Here is a 26,456-nt window from a genome sequence, read left to right as displayed (position 1 = left end):
CATGCTCTGCTTTAGCACTCACATGACTAGGTAGTCAGCCAAGTCCACATTCTGAGCTGGCCATCATAGCCCTGCCACAGGTGGTTTTACATGTCATGATTTCTTTTCAGAAAGGCAAGATTATAAAGTTTTTGCTGCAAGCAGACTAAGAATAGACCAAGTAGTTCTTTTACTACCAAATGAACTATATAAGCAGTACAGTACTTAAAAGGATGTCAAAAATCAGGTTCTCGATTCACAAAATGAGGACAGTACCTCAAAATGTTTCATGGAATCAAATTTCAGGTGGTTTAGAATTTTATAGTGAACTCCAGTGTCTTAATGAATTATTTCAGTTGCTAAGATCAAGCCTTCATGTTCAGGGCTTTGAACTTTCAGAACACAGTCTAAGATGAAGTCCTCCAGTTACTAAATCTATTAATCTATTCTATTAATCTAATCTATTATTAGCAGTGCCTACTGCCTACTCTCCTGATACAATTCTTGGAGGAACAAGAAGTAAGAGTGCAAGTTAAGCAATTACAGTATTCTTATTGTTTTATTTATTGTTTCACATTAAATAATGCTGCTCTTTGTGTTGAAATACAATTGTTTTTCATTAAATCCTATGGCAAAGGTACTCCTATCTTGAAGCATGTATTTCATTCAGAATGAGAAAGTATTTCCAAGATATAATGTAAGTAATGTGAATACTTACATTGCCAACATTTATGCAGTTTTAAAGAAATGAGAAAATGCATTCCAGTTCCAGTTCAATGGGATTACTTGCATGCTGAGAGCTAAGCCTTTTCAGGTTGAATTGGATGAGTGACAAGACACTTAAAACCCTAAAAATATTTAGCAGTATATTTCAGTTCTTATTTTCCACTCATAAAACAGCAGTAAGTTTACTTTGGTGGCTTTGTTGATGCTAAAAAAAAGCCTCAAAGAAAATAAAAGTAAAACAGGCCAGGATTTCAAAGGTTCTTCTGGGAACTAGATGTCTAAGTTTCATTATAATTTAATGCGATTTATATGCTTAAAGTTTTTAGGTTTCTTTAAAACCCAAGCCAGAACTGAATAACCTTAAAAGTTATGCTTGAAGTTTAAAAGTATAATGCTTGATTCACTTAAAATGCCAGCAACCTGACAATTGCCCATTAGACAAGTTACTTCATCAGACAGAAGTACCAGTAAAATTTATTAAAAAATACAGATTCAAACCTATCTGTATAATGGCAGTAAGGATAAAATTTTAAAGTTTGATTTTTTTCCTTTACAAGCAATCAAATAAGATTAAAAATGGTTCTATTTCAAACATTAAGATGCTGTGGGTCAAGAAATGACCCACCAGCATACTGATAAATTATAATGCAGATTACATAGCAAAGAATGGTAGTCTTTTTTTTCCCCTATCCTTCACATTTTTTTCACTAGTTTACTGAAAAAACAACTGTTATGAAGAAGAAGTGACTGAAGGCTGTATATTCATACACATTATTTGTTTGACAAATCATATATATGTCAGGAGAGGGTTGGATCAGATGACTTCCAGCTGTTCTGTGATTCCAAGCCATTGCTAAAATGCTTCAAGGAGAAAGGATACAAGCTGGGATATGTATTCTGTGGGGAAAATGGAGGCAGGGAAGGGAAAGTGCTTAGAATTAACTGAAGTGTAAAGAAAATAATTTAAAATTAAGATCTGAATTTATATTTTTATATTTGCATTTACAAAAGCTCAACATTACTAGAAATAATATCTTAAGAATGTTTTTTTCAAGATTACCTTCTGCATATAATCATGGAATAGATATATTCAGAGATATTCAGAGATATTGAATTTGCATTAAAGATGTAGTGGCTTATTGAATGCTATTACTCCAAAGCCAGCAATAAAAGTGTAAGTTTTACAGTACAGATAGGAAAGTACAAGAAAGAAATTACAAATTTCTTAGAAAAGAATGGTATTCTTTCACTCATACATTATATGTTTAATGCTAGATCTTAAAAACAGTTCATATATAGGCTCTCTTCAATAGCAATTATACAATTCTTATCTTATTCACCTAGAAATCCACTTGTGTAAGTAGAAAGACAAATATTGCACTGTAAGGAATAGTATCTGAATGTACAATATCTACAGATGCAGGAATAATGTCCTCTTCTTAAAAAAAAAACTATCAGGAATTACATTACCTATAATCACAACAAGACCTCGTGAAAAAGATATAATAAATGTTCAATTTCATCTCATTGTAAATTTCTGTGAAAAAAAAAAGCTTTTGTTTCAAAGTCATGTCCTTACCACTTTGTCCACCACTTTAATAAAGGAGGTCACTATAATAAAATAGCATTTTTAAGGATCAATTGTTTTGAAAGGAATTCCAAATTGAGTCTGTACAGGAGAAAAACCGACTTCCAATATGGACTTCTTTCAGTAATACATGAACTTTCATACCTTCACACCATTAAAAGTAGAAAAATTCAGAGAAATTGTAGATGTAAGGTCAGAAATCTAGAAATAATTACAATGCTGAATATGTTAGCATGACTTTTCCTAACAGATGGTTCAACTGATGTCATGGCAAAACTTTTGATTTTAGAGCTTACTGTACTATACTCTGAATCAATACAAGTAGTGATTTTTCATTCAAGAAAGAGTTTACCATATAAAGATCACAAATAAATGACACCAGCTCAAAGTCTGACCCATATTAATCTGAAGTTTCTTGAAAAATTTTAAAACTACGATTACTATAAACAAGTTTTTTTTTTCACAATGCCATTTAACATCCATCTGCTGTAATTAATCTGTATTTTTCACTCTCTGAAGCTTAAGAAGTCTTCTAAAGCAACAAAAAAAAAATCAGGAAATGGATCCCATCATTTCATCTACGTACCCTATTCTGCATTAAATGAAAAAATCTATAGTCTTAAATTTTGACCCAACTTTAATTGATGTTTATGTAATCTCTTTTTACGATACAGAATTTGATCAAACCAGAAGACGTGAAAGTTGCAGAAAAGAAAACAACAGAACATAAATAATTAAAATTCCTAATACTTAAGAACTTACTTACTATTGACATCAATGTTAGTACATAGTGCTGTAAATTCTGCCCATGGTGACGAACCATTTTGGTGTCAGCTGTGACCATCACTTCTACATATCTTGGATAGGAAAGAAAACGTTTTTTCCTGGAATGTCGACTGCCACCATCCTCTATGGAGAGGTTATTTAAAGCATACTCTAAACTGAGAGACTTCTGTAAAATGTTTCTCTCTTCATTTAAACTGCTGAAAGTTGGATGGAATAAAGTGCTCTTCTTCAACTCTTTCTCTGTAAAGAAAAAAAAAATTACTTTTGAATGCAGTTGCTAAATAGTAAAAAGGTTGCCCAAAATAGAAAACCTTATATTTATGATCTTGTTTCTCAAGTGAAACTATGCAAGAATTAAAAAAAAACCAACAAAAAAACCCACAGAAGACTATAATAGGAACATCAAATTACATGTCTTGTATATTTTTATATATCTCTATCATAAATTGATTATTTGTTACAAATTAGTTAAGAGACAGCAATATTGCACAGTTCCTAGAATGCAGTATAATCCAAACAGGAAGGCTGGAAGGAGATAAGCACTACTGCTTAATCAGTACAACAAAGGACACAAGTCAGTTAAGCAAAACAGACTTTTACACGCAAACTTTTGGCACCAGCTGAACAAACGAAAACAAACTATGTCCAACTCCTAAATTCAAGTCCCTGCTGACTTTCAAATTTACATAACATTATATTTAAACAAATAGGGAGTTTAACTTCACAAGCAAGTACACATCAAAAACCTTAAGTGACCTCTTCGACAGTTTTGTAAATATCCATTATGTAAAATCAGGCTCTAAAGGAAATATGCAATCCACTCAGATGTCTCCAAACTAAGTACTGTAATACTTCTAATTACACTGTATAGTCCAGCCACCAGAGGCTTTTGATGCCTGATGCAGAAAAAACAGGGCCTTTACCACAGTCATCCTACCTCACATAAAAAATACTTAATGGAGAGGCAAATCTGAATTCTCACTACTCTCTAGAACTTAAGCAGCTAACTGGACACTCCAGCTCCTTCAGAAGAAACCTCCACTCTCTTTGTGGAAACTACATTTCCCTCTTCAAAAGCAGCAGCCAAAGGACATTTCTCCTAATCATTTTATTCTAATGATTTAGCGACTATAGCACTATCCCAAGAGTTCAGAGACCACACTTCTGTCACCCTCAAATTGAGAGGATTTAAATCTACACATTCCATTATTCAAGGGAAGAGCCATCACGTGTAAACTTTAAGCTACTTTTGAGAGATCTACAGTCTATCTTCCTTAAAGTTAGGGTAAAATATGGCCAGAAAGAAAAAGAGTAGAGACAACATCAAGCACTTTACAGAGTAATTGTTTAAAAATCAATCACAATAAAGCTGTACTAATTGTGAAATTAGCATTTACAATAACAAGGGGAGAAAGCAGGGGCTGGCTCTGAAAAGGAGCTAGTTCAAGAGTATCGACATATAGTCTATGTGTTCAGACTGGCTGAGTTGGATGCACTGAAGGGAACTGACTGCAGCAATTTCATATACAATCTTTACTAGGTCACAGAAGGTGTCTGAGATTCCAGAGTACTAGCAAAATGGGAAATAACACTCACATTTAAAGGGAGAGTTTAAAGATTATCTAAATGGACCAAACAGATCAAGAACAAATCAAATTAATTTTGTTTACAAACACCAGAAATCAACAAGTGGATGAGTAACAGCTATCAGATTTATCCAAAACATATTCTGGCAAATTCTGATGAGTTTTCAGTATTAAGGAAACAGAACTCATGGACTGAGGAAATGCAATAAATATCCAACCCTGACCTGAGTAAGGCATATATAAGGGTTACAGGTTACATAAATTCTTTTCATTGGCAAATTTGTTTTAGAAAAAACAGTACAAAGTGAAGAAAAGATTTGGTAGACAATTTTAGAATTATCACAGCCCAATTTCAAACTAAAAATATGTATTGAATGCTATGTTCCTCCACATCCTCTCTCAAGGCTCTCTTACTAGAGAAACTCTCACGATTCCAAGTAGTGATACAAGTTGTTCCTCCGTAAAGAAAGGACATGAATGACCAAGGAAGACTAGTGTTAAAGGAGACACATCTCTTCTTTAGAAGGACAGAAACATAAAAAAACAAAGCTTTTGTTCATAAACATTGCTGCAACTTCACTCCCCCCAAAATGACAGCAAACCCTAGTTCATAGTCTTCTGTAATTGTTCCAAAAAATGAAAAGGGAGAAAACTACTTCTTAATGCTTGAAGACTTTTGTCACACTAACTTGTTTAGATCAAAGAAAAAAAAAGACACAAAACAAACTGAAAGACCTCTAATTTGGTTCAGTACATATTATTTATAATTTTAAAAATGGCATAGGAACATTTGCTTGACGTAATGGTTATTTTCTGGCATTACTATCTAAAGAAAAGCAGAATTCTCAAAAGAATGTTTCCAAGTATAAAATATATTATAAGAATTTTCCAAAATTAAAAACAGTATTCATCCAACATCTGACATTCGAAAAAGGCACAATGAAATTTAAAGTAAGGCTATACCTGAAACTTCACAAGGTTTATGGGATTTCTGATACTCTCTTTTAAGTTCACCATGCCTGTATATAAGATGAGGTTTGTTATGTTCATCTTCATGTTCACCTCCATCCGCTTTCATCAGAGGTTCTAAAATGTATTCACCATCATGTGCCCTGAAGGTGCCCATCTGAAAGTAAGAGCAGTAATTGAATTATTTTCCACTGAAAAACGGATATAAAAATAATTCTGACTGAAATAAAAGCTATTTATGATGACATTTTGAAGTTAATGATCACACACATGCACATGAGATGGGGGAAACTCCAGTGAAACCTGGAAGGTAAGGCAAAAGAAGTTTGCTTTCAGGGACTTGCCCCACCAGAAAAACTCATTACCTTGCATATTAACAATGCATCAAATGTAATTACTATAAGAATTATGAAACAAAGGGGATCACAAAAATAAAGAGAAACTAGGAATAACCAAGCAGGACCAGTTGGGAACTGTGCAAAAGAGAGTAAAGGTCATCAAGAATTTCACAATTTGACTGCTGTCCCAGTTCTGAACTCATTTGTTGCCTTCTGTCCTTAACATAATTTATATAATATTCTTCTTCTAAAATTTCATTTTCCCCACAGATTAGAAACAGTGCTGAAATTATATTCTTTTTGAAGATTTTTGACTGGAGCACCAGAAATTCAAAGTTGACACCATTATAGTGTTTTTATCCTTGATTCCCCCAAAACATCCCCCGTCCCTGGCCACCACAGACACACATGGTTAACTACGTAATGGGAACCACAGCAACTTGATTACTAACAAAAGCACTGGCACATACACAAAGAACAAAAATTAAGCTCCTTTCCCCCAGCCCCCTGCCCCATAATCCTTTCAATTATGAAATCCTAAAGCAGACTCTCTTCTTTCTCACTGCACTTCTAACCGAATTCATAATTTCCTATGGCTTAAGTACTCCACCTCAGGAGACTATGAGGAAGAAAAAACATGCAAGAGTTTCATCAGTTTATTTTCAAAATTCTTAGGAACTTCCTTGCTTCAGTCAATTTAATACATCAAGTGAGTAGGTACACTGCATTCTGATAGAAGTTTTGCCAGTAAGACATGAGACTGACCAATAAAACAATAGCAATAATCTACATAATATGGTTTAAGAGATTAAATGTTCATGTCAACCTTGAAACTCAGGCTTATAGAGTGGCAGAGCAAGATAAATAAGAACAGAAGTGAGAATAGGGCTTTTTCAAACAACCTATTAAGTCTTTTAAAAATTGCTGCAGAACTACTTTAGTATCCAGAGTACTGTAGTGGAATTATAATATCCCCTTGAATTTGGGATCCTTCTAAGCAGTTATCAGTTGTCGATCTGTAAGAGACTGTTAGTCTGACACATGCATGATGCCCATCTGCAACCTTGACTGCTATTTAACATTATTAGAGTTATTGTCAACACATTGTGGATTAATCCTCTGCACCAATTTTGTCACAGAATAAAGAAAGACACAGCTAAGTAGTATTCTCATTTCAAGACTGTTTATATCTAACTCACAGAAGCACTTTCCCCACTCAGTTTAATTTAAATTCTTTGCAAGTAGTCTTCATGCTGGATCCTTTATACATTCAATTTAGCCTTCTCGCATCCAGTGTTTCCAGGGCATGTAATTTGTAGAGGACAGCAGATCGAGCGTACCAAGAACAGCCTGGAAAGGGCTTCAGGAAAACAGACATGCCACAGCTTGTCAGGTAGTCTTAGGTACAACCTTTTGGGTAAATGACAGGGACAGACAAGAGCCTGTCACTCAGGGACAAAGCATCAATTCTTGTTAAGATCCATGTTTTATTGCATATACTATTAAAGTCCCAGTTAACAAAATGTTAAATCTGACCCCATAATTTTTGTCAACACTAACGTGCTAATTAATTCTTTTCTCGTGATATACCAAACCCCATATTTTTTACATAATATTTATTTAAAGTATGTTCTTCCAGAATTAAGCAAGAACTTTATTGGTCCTGCTTTATTTCCCACATACGTTTTACTTCCCTCCTATTCTTTCAAACAGGTGGAGCAGATAATCTAGGTTTATTTCTTCAAGGGATTTTCCAACAGACAGACTTTCAGATTTTACAAAGGGACACTTTCAGTTACAGCACACAGATTATAAGAACAATACCCCAGAACTAATAAGGAAAGAGTTTGTACTACATTCTAAACTAAACTTCCAAAATATCATCTTTCCACTGGAAAAGACTAACTGCAAGAACAAGACTATATTCTTTTTCTATTATTTCATTCTAAAAATAAAAAAACCCAAACCTTAATTAAAAAAAAAAAAGTAAAAACTACCAAACACTAAGAGTTATGTTTTTGTCTGAGTCTCCTCACTTCAAAACTTCACAATAACAGATCACAAATTTACAGACCAATAAGTTAGATCCAGACAGTTGGATGGGCAGAATCCTCTATTATGATCCATGGCCTCAGAATTATTCTTAGCTTATTTTTGTCAAAAGATTAACAGAAGATGATACAATCATGTCCTTAAGACTGGAGAATCTGCCTTTACAGATACTTGGAACAACCATTTTAGAAAAACGGAGTCAAGTTGTCAAGCTTCCTTTTGCTCACTCTTTTGCCACACAGTATCCCATGATCAATGGCCTGTTTAGATATGAAAAAAACAGCTGAGCAAAAATCTATAATGCAAAAAGCTTTTATTCTTTCTACAATGAATTCTCTTCTCTTCAACAATGTAGGGGTAAAGCAGCAATTAATACCACTGAGTAGTTATGAAGGCCTCCTACCAGTAGTCTATAACAATTTTTTGCACATCTATCTGAACTGAACTCACTGTGTTGTATGTGAGAAGAGCAAAATTAAAGAGATCAAGCAGTGTTCTGTCTTAAGGAAGGTATTTGATATTTGTCATTCAAAGTCAAAGAAGACACCAAACTTGTAGCCACCATTCCAATCCTCTAAATCCACCATGAAAACACATGGTTCACTCTTCATTTTCCTAAAACGTGCATCTACAAAAATTCAGTCACCAGTTACACCGCCTGCTTACAGTCCTGCAGTCAGGAAAGTGATACTTCATGTGGTGACAGATTCTGCTGATACAAAAGGAGCTATTGCTGCATCTCGGACACACAAGGAAAAGAGCTATGAGATCCAAATGAAGAATACTTTCGGCAAAATGACATAAAGAAAAGTCACTTAGATGTACACAGGCAGGTTGTTAAAACAGGAGCCCAAGCATTTGCAGGAAATTAAATCAGAAATTAACTGGATTTACTTATCATCTACAGATGCTTCTCAAATCATCTAACAAGAATGTTGCCTGAAATGTTCTATTTCTGTTCTTCAGATAAAGACATAAAAGTACATTTAAAAGACCTCTTCAGCAGAAGCAGAGTACAAAATTGAAAACAGTCTCTTGCACATCATAAATAAGTGGTCCAAAGAAGGAGCATATGCATAGAAAATTTATGAGAAAGCCCACATGAGAATGATAATTTATTTTTTGGATTTAAAATATTGTGGATGATCTAGACATTTTAAATTAAATCAATGTTCAGGGGATCAACACAGCTACTCACTATATGTGGTTTAAAGTGGCTTAAAACTGCATAGTCTTAATCAACATTAACTCTGTTGCAAGAGATATAGAGGTAAATATTGAAAAATTATGGTTAAAGAATGTACCATGCCCGTATACAAATTACATCTTTGTCTATAAAGTTTGCAGAACACATGGAAAACATAAGCAATATACAGCAGATTTCATAAATGAGGAACTAATATGTCCAACAGCACAATTGAAATGGTTTCATAAAAACCCTAAAAGAACAATTGAAGCTCTGGAAAACTCGACTCTCAACCGGCAGACTGCCTCCCAGGTAAGCTCCACTCCTGTGCTCAAGTACTTCTCATGCTCTCAAAGCATGGTTTCTTAACTCACTTAAAAACCTGCAAGTAGTTTACAGCAAGAGCACTTTAACACTCAAAGTAAATTACAAAATCCCTTCCTTTTACATTATTCTTTTCTCTATTCAAATCTCTCGAATCATGTAAGAATTCCTCCCCATTTTTTTCCCGCTTCACAATATTTTATGATGACTTAAGAAGCATTGCTTAATTAAAAAGTATTACCATAATCATAGTACACTGCCAACATCTGAGAAAGTATTTCTGCTAGAAGGTAATTCAGCTAGAAACACAGTAAGAGATAGCAGTTCAAGCTAATGTACTAAGATCAGAGCTAATATAATAGAAATAAGAAAATAGTAATAAAATCATAAATAATAACATGAGCTAAGCACCAGGAAACAAATACCTAGCAACAATTTTTTTTTGTAGAATATGTTTTTAGAAGTGATTGAAAGCAACATTACTTTTGAAGTTCTTAGAGAATGTAATGCTAAAAATTTGTTATATGCATCTAATGACATCTTACAAATTCTGTGATGTTAAGATTGCATGAGCTGACTATAAGCACACCACTAAAAGAATTGATGGGGCACTCACCTACGGTTGGGAAGTGCCCTTGTCTGCAAAGACACCTAAGCATTGGTTAGATAAAATTTCTTCATTCCAGATTGAAATTTAAGTTCCATGTAAATGCTTTAAGGGATTTTACCTATTTGTATGTTTAGACTACACCTTACCAATAACCATATGATAACCAGGAGTTTCTAAATAAAATGTATAGTAAAAAAAAAGAGGGGTTCAATAGCAGACAACTTGTAAGAATGTTAAACATACAATCTCAAAGCCACCTGGAAAGAGCATTGGTCATGGAAATTAACAGGATTCATTGGAGTGGAAGGAAGAGAGAGGGGCCATTTATTTATTATTTTTACTTTATATACAATTCACAGAGAATAAGCTAGACAAGTCAACTAAAAATATGCATAACTGTAGGTATAGAAGGAGAGATTATAGGCGACCTTGTCCCTGACAAGTCACAGTTTTAATAATTATCAAAGAAGAGGAACAGTCTTGCCCTTCATGGGTTGCAGCTATGACTAATAAAGATAGGTGTGATAAAAGGGGTGGGTTGGCTGGCCAGGGGGAGTTTGGAGGCAGAGGGCCTGGAGGAAGAGGACCTTGAGGTGGTAGAGGAGCCCTGAGGAAGAAGCAATGATCCAGAGAGACACAAGAAGAATGAAACGAGGTAGAGAGTTGCTGCAGTAAAAGATCTGCTGTGAGGTCAGTCTGGGTCTGATGGAGTCAGAGCTGCTGTTGGAGCCTGCAGTCACAGCTGAGCTGGGTGAAAGCTGTGCTCAGAGTCTGCAAACCAACACTTGCACTCACAGTCCAGCAGGAAACAGCCAGCAGCCAGAGTCTGCAGCTGGACCCTGCAGCAGGAGCTTGCTGCAGTCAGTCAGGATGGCTGAGCTGTAAAGAATAAACCAGGACCCTTCTTATGTTGTTAAATAAGAGTCAGTGTTTTGGTTCATTTCTACCCCTAACAAGAGATCTGCTGCAACACATAACTTCTTTTAATAGATATATACATGGAGATACCATTACAGAAAAGCAGTTCTTTTGCAATACATGCTGAAATTGGCAAAATGGAATGCATATATACATAAAAGGATTTTCTTGTTTGTTTGAGGAAGGAGTGGGTTGTTAATTTCTGAGTTTTAGGGAATCTAGTTTTAACACCTAAACTGTCATCAAGCTAAGAATTCCGACAGAACACAGACCTAGGGGATCCATACACTTCATCTTGGAGGAAACTCCGTGGTATTATGTTGCCTGTCTCAGAAAATGTCAAGCAAATTTACATTTCCAACTTATCTCTGTTTAAAAAGAATTTCTTAGTTCTGATGCTTTTAAGTAGATGCAGAACCACCTTTTTCTCTCACTGGGAGATGAATAGCTCCATGCAGTCCTTTTGACCTCATAAGCACCATCACAGGCAGTTATCTCTCAAGAGCACACAAGCCATGGTTAGATTTTCACCTTAGTCAGCCACACAGTTAGCTACCTTGAGTACTTGTGTCAGTATGTGCATTCCCAGAAGGTATTAACTGTTCTCAGTGTCTGACTTTGCTACCTTAATCTTGCCATTTTATACAAGAGGTATGTCTGAAACGGAATGAAAATTTAGACTACTGCAGATACACTGTCTCATATGGGAAGCCTAGCTATTCCCCAAGAGTACAAAGTTTCCTGAGATCCACAACTACTGACTGTTGACTGCTACCAGGAACCGGAAGGATTAAGTTCAGGCAAAAAAAGAAAACACACACACACAACCCCCCCACACACACCTATTTGCACACCAGTAATTTAGCTTAGTAAGAGGAAAGGGCCACATATTGTGTACTCTGCCCTCCCCTGACACACAAACTTGCATGTACTTCCCTGAAGTTTAATGAATGTGTGTGTGTGTATATATACACAGATAAAAGTAAATTTAAGTTCCTTTGGCTGCCCAGAACATACCAGCAACACATAGAGCTAAACAATAAAAGCAGCAGCTGAGAACAAGCTGCAGCCATCAAAACAATTTACTTGGCAAGCATATGGGCAAAGAATGTGTCCAAGTAGCCACCAAGGAAAGGTCACTAGACACAGGATGTGAGCAGAAGGCAGGCCAGCGATGGTTGAGCACCCTTGACATAAAATGTTACGTAGGCACATCCAGTCTGTTGAAAGGACAATTCCTGCAGAATGTTGCTGGTGAAGAGGTAGACACATTTTCAGGTCCTACTGCTTTCGATAAAACATTTTCTGTGACAGACCTTCAGCCGTACAATCTGCAACTCCATGTATCTTCTCAGTTTACAACTGCAATTACCACCTGTATTTGCTGATCTGTGCTGGCCCATGTGTGAGGGTATAGCATCAGTGTAAATATTTCCAGGAAAAATTGATATGCAAAGAGCCTGAGGAAGACATACTGGAGAAGTTTCAGGGTTTTTAAAACAGCTAAATTGTCTTCCTATTTCATAACAAGCCAAAAAGAAAGAACATTTTATCTTAAACTTGCAAAGTAAAACATTTTACTTAAAACCACTTTGTGCTGGCCAGAGACAGAACAAATGCTCAGGGTTATAATGGCAGCACTGAAATGCTTCCTGTTTTGCAGACCCAGAGCAAGAGTCTCACCTTATATACATCTATGACATAAGAAAACAGAACTAAGTGGAAGTCTGCACAGCCACTAGTAGTAAGACTGTTTGCTTAAGCAAGAATCAATTGGCTTGAACTGACATTTTAACAGGATTGTTTTCCTAGCTTATGATGGAATTGGTACATTAAGATAAAAAACTATGAAGTATGTGCTTTATGGATGCTCATAGTGTTACAAATGTAACCCGAATACTGTAACAACCCTGCCTTCCAGATTTAGAATGTAACACTTTTGAAGTGACAACTTAAAAGTTACAGCATTAAGTTACATCCAGTTAAGCATTTTTTCCAGTTACAAGTGTTAAAGTTTCTCGGAAAAAACAATGTAGTTTCATTCACTGAGGTTGTTAGTACTTAGGAGCACAAAACCAGGGTGCAAATACCTGGAGTTTGTTACCTGCACTAGATCTGCTCAAGAAGCTACATGCTGGCTATGCTAGCAGTAGCTTCTAGCAAGTTTTGGGGCTATGGATTGTTTGGGCTTTTAACTAAACAATTAAAAATAACAGTTTTTTAAGACAAATTCCAGGACTGCTTACTTTTCCTTCAAAGGAGCCACTTTACTCATTCATAGTAGCAGACAGAACTGTTTTCAAAACCTCTCAGAAAGGTGATCTGTTGACCCATACTAATAAAAAATAAACACAACCTGCTGTACTGAGGATTCAGAAGATCCACACTTTGGCTCCTGCCATTCATCAGACAAAAGTAAGTCTGATGTGCAGCAAGGGAACATTACCAAAGGGCTTCCTTGAGCTGCTGAAGAAGGAACTTGTCACACTCCAAAGCTATATTAGAACAAAGTGGTCCTGCCTTCCTGGACTGCAGGAAGCTGACAGCTGGCAAATCCATGCAAGAAGAGATTCATGCATACTTTCCTACTCCTAACTTCTGCCAGTCAGTGAGCATGTGAAATTGCTTTACATATGAGAGACCAGACACCCAAAAGAATGTATTTTTTCCTTCTGTCTTGCCTTTTACTCTCTCACAGTAGTCACATAAAACACCTTCGGAACTTGAGCATTCTTTTAGCTCACAAAAACTGATTTTAACTATCCTCAGCATCAGCCAACACCCTGCTAACCCCTGAGAAAAAATACCTGGTTTTCAAAAGACTAAACAAACTGTTTATATAGCATTCATTCAGGATGATGGAAAAGAAAAAGATAAAACAAACAAACAAAAAAAACAGCAACCAAAAAAAGCTCCTTTCTTTAGATGGGTCCTGCTAGGAATTGACGGTGCATTCTAGTTAAAATAAGGAAGCTATCATCATTTATAAAACACTTCATTCACTGGTATTACCTTGTATTTGTCATTAAACTCATAATTCACATGTTCCCAAAAGGTAAATGACTTTTAACTATTTGGGGGTTTACCTCTTTTATTTTGCTGTCTAGATAACATTCGGAAGGCCTCTTTAGACATGCATCCAGGAACATCCTCAACAGATCCCGTTCCCTATGTTTGTAGGGAGCTATAACTGACTAATGCAGTAAAATAAAAAAGATGGAACTTAGGAAAATAAAGTTAAATAAAGCATGAAATCTCAAAAACTACTCTGAAGATGCAAGAAATATGCCTGTATGTGATCAGATATTCAGCTAGGCACCCAGGCCATCACTCCAAATGACCTTCTGCCTTTGATGGATCCCAAAGTTCCCTAATTATACACTCCCTCATTGCAATTACTACAGACTCCCTGCTGACCTCCTAACCTCCCTGTGCCATTTGCACCCCTGAACCCAGGGCATGCTCTGAAATGTAACACAACAAAACTGCACACAGGGTGTCAGGAGCCATTAAGCAATGCTCCATGGCTACTCTGGGCTGTACGTGCTCTCAGCACATGCAGGAAAAGGCTTAACAGAGGATGAAATGGCAAAGCAGAGTGGAAGGGGATAACACACTCAACCTGAGAATGTAAAAAAAGAAGAAAGGAACTTGTGAATGAATCCAGTCAGACCTTGGGGATAGATGACTACAGGATAAAGTGAACACAAGTACCTGGTTTCAGTTCACATGACTCAAGTACATATCCATAGCAATTATTAAAATTCCTTTGCTACCCTTCCTTTATAACTAAGTACAAGTAATTTGTTCCTCCCTAGCTTTTACAACACTTGTCAAATATAAGCAATTCCCTTATATAGGCAAAGTTAGAAGTTAAATTACACCTAACAGTTCAAAGCAGTATCTTCCATACTCTAAGCTCAAGTTCAGCGATCCTACAAAGAGAAAGTATTTTGCGTAAATACTTTTAATATACTTAAAATACCTAAATACTTACAATATACAGTAATTTCACGAATACAAGCCGCACCAATTTGACCAAAATTTTGGTGGAAACCCGGAAGTGCGGCTAATATTCCGGGGCGGCTAATCTATTAACAAAATTCTAAAAGCTGCCAACACGGAAGTGAGAGCCCGCGGCAGCCCCAAGCCAAGCTGGAGCCCGGCCGGCCCCGGCAGAGGTGGGAAAGCCTGGCAGAGGCGGGGCCAGCAGTGTGGGGGCGGGCGGCAAAGCCTGAGCCAGCAGGGCGGGGCAGGGGGGGCGGCAGAGCCCGGGCCAGCAGGGCGGGGGAGCCCGGGAGAACTGGGGCTAGCAGTGCAGGGGAGCATGGCAGAAGCAGGAAGGCCGACGGGTGGGGCTGCCTGGCAGCGGGGGAAGCCCAGCAGAATCGGGGCCAGCAGCGTGGGGGAGCCCGGCGGTGCGGGGGCCTGCAGTGCCGGCCAGGGCGAGGAAACGCGGCGGCGGTGCAGACGGGAGGGGGCGGCCGGCGAGCCTGGTGGCGGCGGCGGCAGCCCTGCCGGCGGGGCGAGCGAAAGCGGCGCTCGCGAAGCGCCGCCGCCGCTCGCGGAAGCGCCGCCGCCGCGAGCGAAGCGCCGCCGCCGCGAGCGAAGCGCCGCCGCTCGCGGAAGCGCCGCCGCTGCGAGCGAAGCGCCGCCGCCGCGAGCGAAGCGCCGCCGCCGCTCGCGGAAGCGCCGCCGCCGCGAGCGAAGCGCCGGCGCCGCGGGGCGGGCGCGGCGCTCGCGAGGCGCGGCGCTCACGAGGCGCGGCGCAGGGCGAGCGAAAGCGGCAGCGGGGCGGGCGGCGAGCCCGGCGGCGGCAGCCCTGCCAGCCGGGCGAGCGAACGCGGCAGCGGGGCGGTGCTGACGGGAGAGGGGGGCCAGCGAGCCCGGCGGCGGCGGCAGCACCAGCCGGCCAGCCCCGCCGAGCCGTGGCGCTGAGCTGGGCCACCCGGCCCCGTCGGCAACCATGAGCGGGCCGAGCCTTCCTGGCCCCGCCCCGAGCCAGTAAAGCCCGCTATGCCGCGATCCTGTTACTAATTGGCCAATTTGTGAAAGCTGCGCACGGATTCTCGCGACGAACGAAAGTGCGGCTAATATTCGGGGTGCGGCTTATCTATTGACAAAGACAGCAACATTGTCGAGGCACCGGGGGTGCGGCTTATAATCCGTGCGGCTTGTATTCGTGAAACTACTGTACTTAAAATAAATACAATGTGAGGATACTGAGTCACTAGCTTGATCTCTATCTCTTATTCCCAATAATTAGTATCTTACCTCAGCAGCAGTCAGATTTCAAATGTTTGCATGCACTCATGAAGCATGGCACTGTTCATTAAAAGAGCAACAACTGACTAATGTATTTTTGTAGGTACATTTGTTGAATGCACAAACCCATGAAATTTTATAAACTTTGAGAACAAAAACATTTTTTTACTAATTTTTGAGAATAGTCCCATTTAGGAATAGGGAATGCATTCAGGAAGGACAATATCTCATAGGACAATTCTACCTGGTGTGTAGTTCCCTCTTTTCACATTCATTCTTCTCTAAACTCCAAAGAAGTTTTCTCCTTTGGCAGCCACACATGGCAGAAGACATTTGCTTTGAATCCACGAAGATGAGGAAGAACATTACCTTGAAGGTTCTGAGCCATGGTGGAGGACCCTCTGTGCAGTTACAGGCAACCAGCTGCCTACGACCACCACCCAATCCCTCCAAGGGCTATCCAAAGTCCACACACCTCAACCCAAAGACAAGATGGTATATATCCAAATACCCAAGAAACACAAGAAAGAGATGTGTCTCTCAAGTAGCAGCTATTTCTGGTTCTCTCTTCTATCCTGTGTATTGCCTTACTTTAGTGCACATTAAACAGTCCTAAATACATCCAACTGATTGCATTCTATTTTGTGTTGGCTACTAGAAACAGCCTAGTACATAAAGTTGGATTTTCTTGAGGTCTCAGAAATAAGAGTCTTGAACTTTTAGCATCCTGAGTAACTGCAAAAAAAAAATAAAAATTGAACAACCCCAGCTTAAATTCACAGTCATATTTACAATGCTGTATTTCTACAGTGTGCATGTCGCACAAATTATCCTTGGCATTTCAACAAGTAGTGATGTGGTAAAGCACAAGGTAGCAGTCTTCAGGCTTCTAGGCACAAACTAATAACACTTAGCAACACAGTGCAACTGTTTTCAAAGACAGCTGTGTGATACTATTTCTCCGTTATCACTTCGGAAGACATAATAAACTCTAGCAAGGGACAAATACAGAATGTATATCATTGCAGTTTTGATTTGTCTACTCTATTAAATTCTTAAGAAATGTTTTATAGACATCATTCCACTGAAGTTAGGAAATTTCCTACTCCCCTTTAGCAGAAATGTGTTTAGAACCCCGCTGCATGCATAAAAATATGTTATTAGGATATAACATACCTTTACAGTATTGTTGAAAGCTGAGGAAGAAACTGTTCAACACCAGTTCTTCTCTCACCATCTCAACTACCATTACTCTTCGCTCACAGCCACAATATCTGTTAAGCTACAAATACATAACTGATGCCAACTGACAGCATTATTTTACCAAGTCAATAGCTTACTGTGTTTCTAAGGCATGTTTTTTCCTCTGTTATAACGCTCTTGATGTCAGGAGTTACATCAACCAACTGTTTTACTGGCCAGCAACAGATCCTTTGAAAGCTGCATTTGTATATCCCACCAAGAAGTATCATCATGACTGCACACTGCTGATGCCAAGACATTTCATGACCAACTACTTGGAATGATGCCCAAGAATTTCCAGCTTAGCTCTCCAGCAAAGGCATCCCACTACATTTCTTTCAGAGAGAAGAATATGAATGGAGACAGGAAGCAGTGACCAACATGCTTACCAAACCCCCACAGATGCTGAAGACAGCCATGTGCGTCTCCTGGGCATTGACATGCCCGCGATAGAAACAGTGGCGCAAGTCAGGGGACGACTGCTTCTGCGGGGCCCCGACGTGCACCACCGTGTACTGAGCAGCAACGAAGCCTGCATCAGCACTCAGGTTGAGCTGGAAGACCTGCCCGTATGCTCTGAGCTGGTAATGTGTTCGGAAAGCAGCGGGCTCCAGCGGTGCCTCCAAACTCCTTTTCCTCCTTCTGAAGTGATGCGTGTCCGGGAAAACTTCTCCAAACTCATTCACTCGGACAGGTGTGATGATTTCGTAAGAGGAGAGCTGCTTCACCAAGGTCTCTGCAACAGAAGGCAGGAGGCTCAGCCCGAAGCAGCAGCACAGCAGCAGCCCCTCGCTGGCATCCGCACGGCTCCCGGCACGGCGCTGCCGGCTCCAGCCCGGGGTCCGGTGACAGCCGGGAACGGGGGCTGCTCCCGGAGCGAGCCCGGCCCCGGCAGCGAGCGCTCCGTCTCTCCTGCCGCCCGCCGGGGAGCGCCGGCTGCCCCGGAGGGCACGGCGCCCGCCGCAGGGCCAGGACCCCCGGGCCGGTCGCCGCCTTTGTTGCCGCTCGCTTACCTTGTCCGGGGTGGAAGCGGAGTCCCCACGCCGCGGTGACGAGCAGGGCGACGGGGCAGAGCAGAGCCGGCAGCCGCCTCGCTCCCCGCATGGCTCCGCGGCGGCCGTGCCCGCAGCGCCCCCGGGCCCCGCTGCCTCAGCGCCCGCCGGCCGCCCGGGCCGGCCCCGCACCGCGCCGCTCCTCCATGCGCCCCGCGCCCCGCCCGTGTCCCGCCGCCTCCCCGGCCCCGCACAGCCCGGGGAAGCCGCCCCGCGCCCGCGCTCCCTCTCCTCCCGCCCCGCGCCTCCGCTCCCCCAGCTCGCTCTCCGCCGCCGGGGTGGGCGAGGGCGGCCCTTCCCTTCCCTTCCCGTCGCTGCCTCCGCCTCCCGTGCCGCTGCCCCCGCGGCCGGCGGGGCGGCGCGGCGATGCCCGCTGCCCTCAGGCGGGGCCGTGCCCGCAGTTTCCAGCGGCGCGGACCGGCCCGCCCCCGGGGCACGACCCGCCCCAAGGCGGGGGGCAGCCCCCGCTCCGCGGCGCCGCTGGGCAGGGCCGGCCCGGGGGTCTCGGCTCCATCCCGCCGCCCCCGCCTCGGGTACGGGCGGCGTCACCGCACCGAGAGGTGTCACTCCAGCCTAAATGCAGGCTTCTGAAAAGCCTGGCAATGAGGCATTCGCACCGGGAACGGCAGAGGCCGTGTCGTGAAAGGCAGCGGTGTCAGTGTCCCATAGATGCAGTGGCACCCAACCGCACCCCGCCGATCACCTGCCCCTGCACCGCGGAGCCTGACACCACGGTGTCAACAGACACGAATTGCTCTAGCTCCAGGTCCCCTGCTTAGGTTGTTCTGTCTGAACAAAGTCTCCATAAATCTACTTGTCCCAGCATTCAGGGACCCTGGCATCCCTTGCATGGAGTGCGTGGATTATCTGTTTTTCTTGAATATTTTTTTCCTGAAATGGGGGAATGAGCTAATCTGGCCTTGAGTGAAGCTGCGTAGTACTGAAACAACCTTCACTGCTAGAATAAAATCGTACATCCCATATCAAGAGTCCAGGATTGTAGAAGGAATACCTGGATTGTTCCAATGTGTATTGGTATCCAGCATACTCTTGACAATATTGAGTCTTGTTGGGATTACCATATTTCCTCTTGAATACTCAGAAGAAGGAGGTTCTCTGATGGATGTTAAATTGTTTTCTCCATGTGGGGTCAGTGATAAGCAGAGTTACATGAAAAGAAAAAAAAAAAACCCTTGAAATCCGAAGGTTCTGCAAAGTGATAGCAAACAAAAAGCTTATGTCTCTAAATATCAAGAATATCAAAGAAATCCAACACAAAGCAAGAATTTCATACTCTTTCTTTTAAACTGCATACACCAGAGAAGACTGATCAGGATAGGCAAACAGAACTCCAGTGCTGAGAGTTGAGTGTGAGAAAGGACGTGGGAGGAGAAAGGTCGTTTCTGCCCACCACAAAAGCATGAAGATACAAGATTCATTTCAGTACCTTGAGATGTCCTGTTGCAAAATACACATGGGCAAAGTAGAGTAGAGCAAAAGTAGAGCAAAGCTTAAGGATGAGTACTTTGATTTTATTGGCATAAAATGTACAAAAAATAGTATGACATTAAATTGAAAGGAGCAATTGTTGTGCATGCCTCAGATTTCTCCAGAAAATTAGAATTTTCTGGTTTCTTGGGTCTTACTCATTGAAGTTGTTATCAGAGTGCAGCAAGTTAACTCTTTCTCAGTCAACTTAAATGGTTGTCAGTAATGAAGCAAATGGGATCTATTTCATTAAATGGAAGCAAATGCCCACTGATTCAGATGTGATGTTTCATTTTTCTGTGATTTGCAAAATTATTTTTTGTAAAAATAAACAGAAGTACCAAGCACTGGGAAAGTCAAAGGTTCTGTGATCTCAATTCAAACACAAAGCTTTATTGTAGACCACTTCAAAGCAAATATAAGATGACTCAGTTTTTTAAACAGAGTATGTATTTTAATATTTTAGGAAATGCATTTACTTCAAATGCAAATATTTTAAAAGCAATAAATTACTTTTTTATACCTCATTTTAATGTGTTTAAATTTCCCTGTATTCTTTGTGGGAATGGAGCCCCAGCTCTTCTATGGTAAACAATGAAGGTCTATCTCTCCCTGAAGACTGACTGTTTGGAACAATTTAAAAATGACAACCTTCATTTAGACTGACACATGTTTCAGTAGCTCCTGTCAGTGCCATGGACTAAAAACAGTGCCAGCTAAGGCACTTTTTTCCCAAATTTTCAACTGAAACAAAAAACAAATTTCCAAATATGAATCTGGCAATTCAGGCGATGTGAGGCCTGACAGTTGAACACCTTTTTATACTCAGCAACCATTATTCCTTCAAAAACTGCTGAAGCTCTACAGGTACTAGGCACAAGTCTGATTTTCAAATGCAAGATGGGTTAGCTGTGCAGGAGCAAAGGACAATAGGGCAGGGGATTAAGGCAGTTCTAGTAGTGTTCATGTTACCTGAATGGCTTTGGGCAATAAGCTGCGGTCATTCATTTGACCTCTACCCATATGGCATCAGTTTGAATCTTGTGAGGAGCAAATACAGCCCTGTATATCAAAGCAAGAGGTATGTTTCTATTACAAAGAAATATAAGCACATCAGAAAATTCAGAAATCATGGAAATAGCACGTTTGCCACAACTGTTAGAGGTAGAAGGGTAGAGACAGGCATAAGGATGAAATCAAGATGAAGAATTATGGAAGTTATTCAAAGAAGCAGAACTGCAAAAGAACCATAATGAGATAATAAAAACTAAATTAAAAAAAAAAAAAAAGAAAGACTGAAGAAATAAGGACACAGAGAGGTTGTGCAGTCTCCGTCCTTCTATATACTCAAGACTCATCTGATCAGGTAGCCCCGAGCAACCCGAAATAACTTTTAAATTAGCCATCCTTTGAGAAGGAGGTTGGTCTAGGTGGCCTCCACAGCCTTCTTCCAGCCCAAGTTATTCTGTGATTCTATTAAAAAAAAATTTAAAAAGATTATTGGAGAAAGCTGAAAAGACTGAAGTGGAGAGAGAAAATGAAAGGAAAATACCTATTAAAAGAGCAGAGATGTAGGAGAAAAAAATCAGGAGAAAATAGTCTTCAGCTACAATGAAAGAGAAGAAGAAAGGAGACACAACTGAGAATATTCAGTAAGATTTTTCAAGGCTAGAAGTTATGTAGTATACTGGTAAAGCTCCAGCTAAGGCAGTGGAACTATGCTGGTTTGCATCTGCAAATCTAGTCCTCAGAGATGTAATGCATTCTGACTTCATTAAATCTGCATTGACATTAAAGCTTGTTATTGAATAGCTGTCTTTAAAATGCCTCCTACATTAATGAAATAAATCCATCTATTTACAGTATTTATTCTTTCCACTTATCTCTTTCAGTTGATACGTTTGGAGTGAAGTATGTTGCACCAGTTACTTTGCAAGTCAATGAAATAGAAGGAGTCTGTGCTTGCTGAAATCACCTCTCCTTGGGGTTTCTCTGGGATTTCATGAACAAAATGAATTGCAATTAGGTCATGATTACCCAAATATTTGTATCATGCACTTAAAATGCTGCAGTAGATAAGGCTTATCAGATTAAATAGTAGGATTTGTAAAAGTGCATACTGAAAAATTAATAAATTTCTTCCTTTGAACCACAGATTAGCTATTAAATCCTTTCACCTGTTTTTGGCTCCATTTTTTTATTTAAGTGGTATTTTTTAAGTGGTTTTGGCTAATGATCACACAGTGGAAAATAAACATCAGTCATTCAGAAAAGGCAAAGAAAACATTTCACAAGTAATTGAAATTGTTAAAAAAATAGGACTTATGAACAAATTTTATTTTAATGAGGAGACTGTGTGAAATATATATTTTACTTCTTTATTATTTTATTATTTTATCTTGGCATTTTTCTGTCCTGTGGAATACAATTTAAATCAGACCTTCAGGCTCTTATTTAGTGTTCTTGACAGGGCACTAAGCACATTGCACAAATCTGGCCGGTTTGCAATCACTTCTCTTATTCATCCACTTGTGTCCTACTTACCCTGAGATATTAATACCATATATACATATGTACACACCATGTAGCCACCTGACCTCCTGCTCAGGGACAAGAGTGGCCCATGTCCCTGTTGCCCAAGGCTACTATTGTCAGGAGCAGGCTGGCCTTGTGCAGACACTGCACCTTGCAGTGAGCCCAGCTAGTTGCCTGTCCCACAGCCCTTCCCATCTGTGCCCCACCGTGCCTCCTGCACAATTCCATCTGCAGTGAGCCACAGGAGCTGGGCTTCTTGGAGGGAGGTGTCTGGCTGGGTCAGTCAGTATTCTCGGTGTGTTGGCAGCTGGGTCGTTCCTGCATGACCAGACAAGTGATTTTGGTACATACTGCAGTGGAAAGAAATGTATGGATATGTTTCTGCTACTCTCTGCATTCACACTATAATAGTTTTTCAACAGTGGTGTTTTACTCTAAAGTCAATGTCTGTAAATTTACTATTTCCTTTACCAAAAGTAAAAGAATTTTATATTATTTAATGTGAAGTTGTGAAGCTTTGTCTTGTAAAATATAGGTTTACATAGACAGGGAAAGGTGCTGAATACCATATCATGTAATTTAAACTTGTCTCACTTAGTTTTATTGAGATCCTGAGTAATTTTTATATTAAGCATTTTGTAACATTGTCTATTAAATACTACCTTACTGGCAAAAAGTATTATTTGCAAACAGATATATACCAGGCAGTCATAACTACTAATTTAAGAAGCTTGATTAATATTATTTCTTTGTGTTACAAGTAAAGACAAGCACTTTGATATTATCACAAATTCCCCAAGAGCAAAAGCCAAGAGGCATATGCCAGCTACAAAGTATTACACCCAGCGCTGTGCAAACAAGTACCAAGGATGTACTGGGGCCCAGTGATCCAGGACAGAAGCAGACTGTTTTGTGCCTTCTGCTAACCCTGGGTCAGGAATACTGCTCCAAACTTCACCCTGTCGTTGTGCTCCATCAGTACAGAGCACCTGTTGTATTGGATGAAAATATTTCAAGGAGATGCAAATGTAGGTCACCACAAACTTCTGGAGAAGCATGCATAAGAAAGAAAAGACCCCCTAACCTGACATGTACAAGTGATTCCATATGACTAATTCAGAAAAATAAGAATTACTGTAGTGCGAAGGCAAAGGCATGCGCATTCACTGCCAAAAAGCATACTTTTTCCTTTTTTTTTTTTTTTTTTTTTTTTTTTTTTTTTTTTTTTTTTTAAGTCACAAGCACAGTGCAGCTGTTACTCTGGCTGGAGAGAAAGTAGAGACATAGGGTCCAATTCATTTCTCATATCAAGTCTGTTAGTTATGCCAAGGATAGTTTGGCTCACATAGCATTCTCCTAGCTACCAGCCTTTTCCAGAGTCTCACTCTGGTTAGTACCTAAAATTTGTCTACAAAAGAATATAAATTTAACATTCCAAGACACTAACAGCAGTCATAAAATTGGGCATCACATTATTAATAGCAAGCGAAATGATTCCTAATTGTGCTAACTCAAACCTGTGTTTGCCTGGTGGTAATTTGTGCTGTTTAGAAATACTGGCTTTAACCAGTTAGACTCCTCAAAACCAGAGATTTACATTGAAATATATGTCCATGAACTTGTGAACTACACAAAGACTAGGAAAATCCAGAGTCATCTGAACTCCAAACACTGCTAGATGTAGTTCTATAGCATGATGGAAAGGATTACTTAGAGCACAACATGACAACCTCCTATCCCAGTGCTGTGTTTCAAAAGGAGGTGTGAGCTTGTTTTGCATTAATGTCCCTGTTCTGATGTTATAGTCATATGACACAAATCAACATCACAAATTCATGGATCACTGCAATATCTTACTGGACCCAATATTGGTATGCATTGTTAGAATACCATTCATGTGTTAGAACTTGTAAGTCTGACTATGAAATGGATGAAGACAAAATGAGAGGAAAATCATGTATAGTACTAACAGGTTTTCCTGGAGAGTGTATAGGCTTCATGTCTTGCAAGAAACTTCTAGGGAAAGAGTAGGCAGCTCTCTGCCAGCTGATAGTCACTGAAGTAGCATACCAGAAGCAACCATCTTCATTCTGGGCTTCTGTCAGCTATGGGATAGTTCTATCTTCCTTCAGACATTGTTTTTTCCAGCTGGGAGACTCACAGGAAAAATATTGAACTCATGACCAAGACAATGGATGGATGAATGCTTCCAAGGCAAAACTATACAAAGCTGTGTCTAAAGAGCTACACTGAGTTTCCATCTTTAGTAATTCTGAAAGATTATCTCCTGATAGCCAAACTGAAAATGCTGGCATTGAAGAAAGTAGCGATACCCTATCTACATAAGGAGATTACAGAGAAATTGTTATGCTGATAAATATATACAAGTTCAGGAGATGATTTCATCTGAATTTAGTTTTAGATTTACAAAACTAATTAGGGAGAATTGTTTTCTCCCATCCAGAAGTTACAGAACTTGTTCAGGAGAAAATCTGTGTTTAAATATATTTCTTCTGAAGGAAATTTAATCTTGTGTTTCCCTTAATTGTTTAATGGAGTGAACTGGGCATGCTTGCTGCTAATTTTCTTTATGATATTCCTCACACATTAAAAACTCAGCATTTCACTATCAGAAAATCTGTATAACAGATACATACTGTACAGAAGTTAGATCTGCTTTCTGTTACATGGTTTCATATCTCATTAAGACACCAAAAAGAAATTAATGTAAGGATCCCACATCATTCTTCTTGAGGTCTCTAAATCACAATTATTGTGCAAATTTTATTTCACAAACTTGAAATAAATGGCATCAAGCTTAAAACTTTTCCAGTTCTTTTATATCCTCTAGTCAAACATTTTGAGGTAGAAAATATTTAGATTAAGTTTGAACAAATAAACTAAAATAAAAAATTGGTTCAATCACTGAACAAAACAGTAATAACTTTACATAGTGCCAAACAGGACCTAAAATACAAGACTTGAGTACTTATAGTCCTTAGATTTAAAGTTTATAGTGCTGAATGGACAGGACACCAAGTCATTTATAAGTTGTGGGAATTCAGTATAGCAGTATGAGGATACTTTCTTCAGTGCTTTAAAAATTGATTTAATAAGTTTGCCACGCTTTCCTGAGATGCGACTGTTTCCCTTTTTGTAGGACCCATAAAGCGACTTTCAGCCAGTGAGAGGTACAAAACTGAGGCATTTATCTAAAACCAATATTAGAAAAAAAACAAAAAAACCCCGCAAAAAACCCAAAAAACCCCAGAGACAGAACATGTGTGTTTTCTGTAACATAGGACAGGAAGTTTAATGTTACCAGTAAAATTCAAATAACTATTAACAATGCAAAGACTTTTCTACCAAGCAAAGGGTGTTGTGTTGTAGCCCCTGCTTGCAAAACACTGAAGTAAAATCATCTGTCCATTTGATTTCAGACCCTGGAGAGTCATGAGATGGACAATATTTAAATAACAGTAATTTAAACAAAAATATTTCACGATTTCACGATTATAAGCCGCACCATTTTGGCTAAAATTTTGGTCCGAACCCAAAGTGAGGCTTATAATCAGGTGTGGCTTATATATGGGCAAAGAACGAAAAGTTGCTGTTTTAGTTTGGAGGACAGGTGTCTGCTGAGAAAGGCAGGAGCTTCTCTTTGAAATGGAGAATGTAAACCCCCTCCCTCCAAATTATTATAATTTTGAAATCAAGGGGCTTTCAGGCAAAAATATGGGAATTAGGAATAACAGTTCTTTTCTAGGGAAATTAAAATAGAAATACAGTACTACAAAGAAACAAACTCCAAA

The 26,456-nt window shown here is 39.8% G+C and overlaps 1 protein-coding gene across 1 annotated transcript in view; it reads right to left on the bottom strand.

Annotated features, from left to right (window-relative positions):
- ADAMTS20 (ADAM metallopeptidase with thrombospondin type 1 motif 20) overlaps nucleotides 1-18,673 on the bottom strand; it is an 86,778-nt gene extending 68,105 nt beyond the window's left edge. The window contains exons 1-4 of the mRNA XM_033058731.1: nucleotides 18,583-18,673; nucleotides 17,959-18,305; nucleotides 5,629-5,791; nucleotides 3,060-3,319 (exon numbers count right to left, since the gene is read on the bottom strand). Of these exons, the coding sequence (XP_032914622.1) occupies nucleotides 3,060-3,319; nucleotides 5,629-5,791; nucleotides 17,959-18,305; nucleotides 18,583-18,673 (861 nt within the window). The remainder of the gene's footprint in view (nucleotides 1-3,059; nucleotides 3,320-5,628; nucleotides 5,792-17,958; nucleotides 18,306-18,582) is intronic.
- Nucleotides 18,674-26,456: the final 7,783 nt, after the last annotated feature.

Source organism: Catharus ustulatus, chromosome 4 (assembly GCF_009819885.2).
Source record: "Catharus ustulatus isolate bCatUst1 chromosome 4, bCatUst1.pri.v2, whole genome shotgun sequence".
NCBI lineage: Eukaryota > Metazoa > Chordata > Aves > Passeriformes > Turdidae > Catharus > Catharus ustulatus.
Note: the sequence above shows the minus strand (reverse complement) of the source record. Positions and strands in the feature narration are given on the sequence as shown.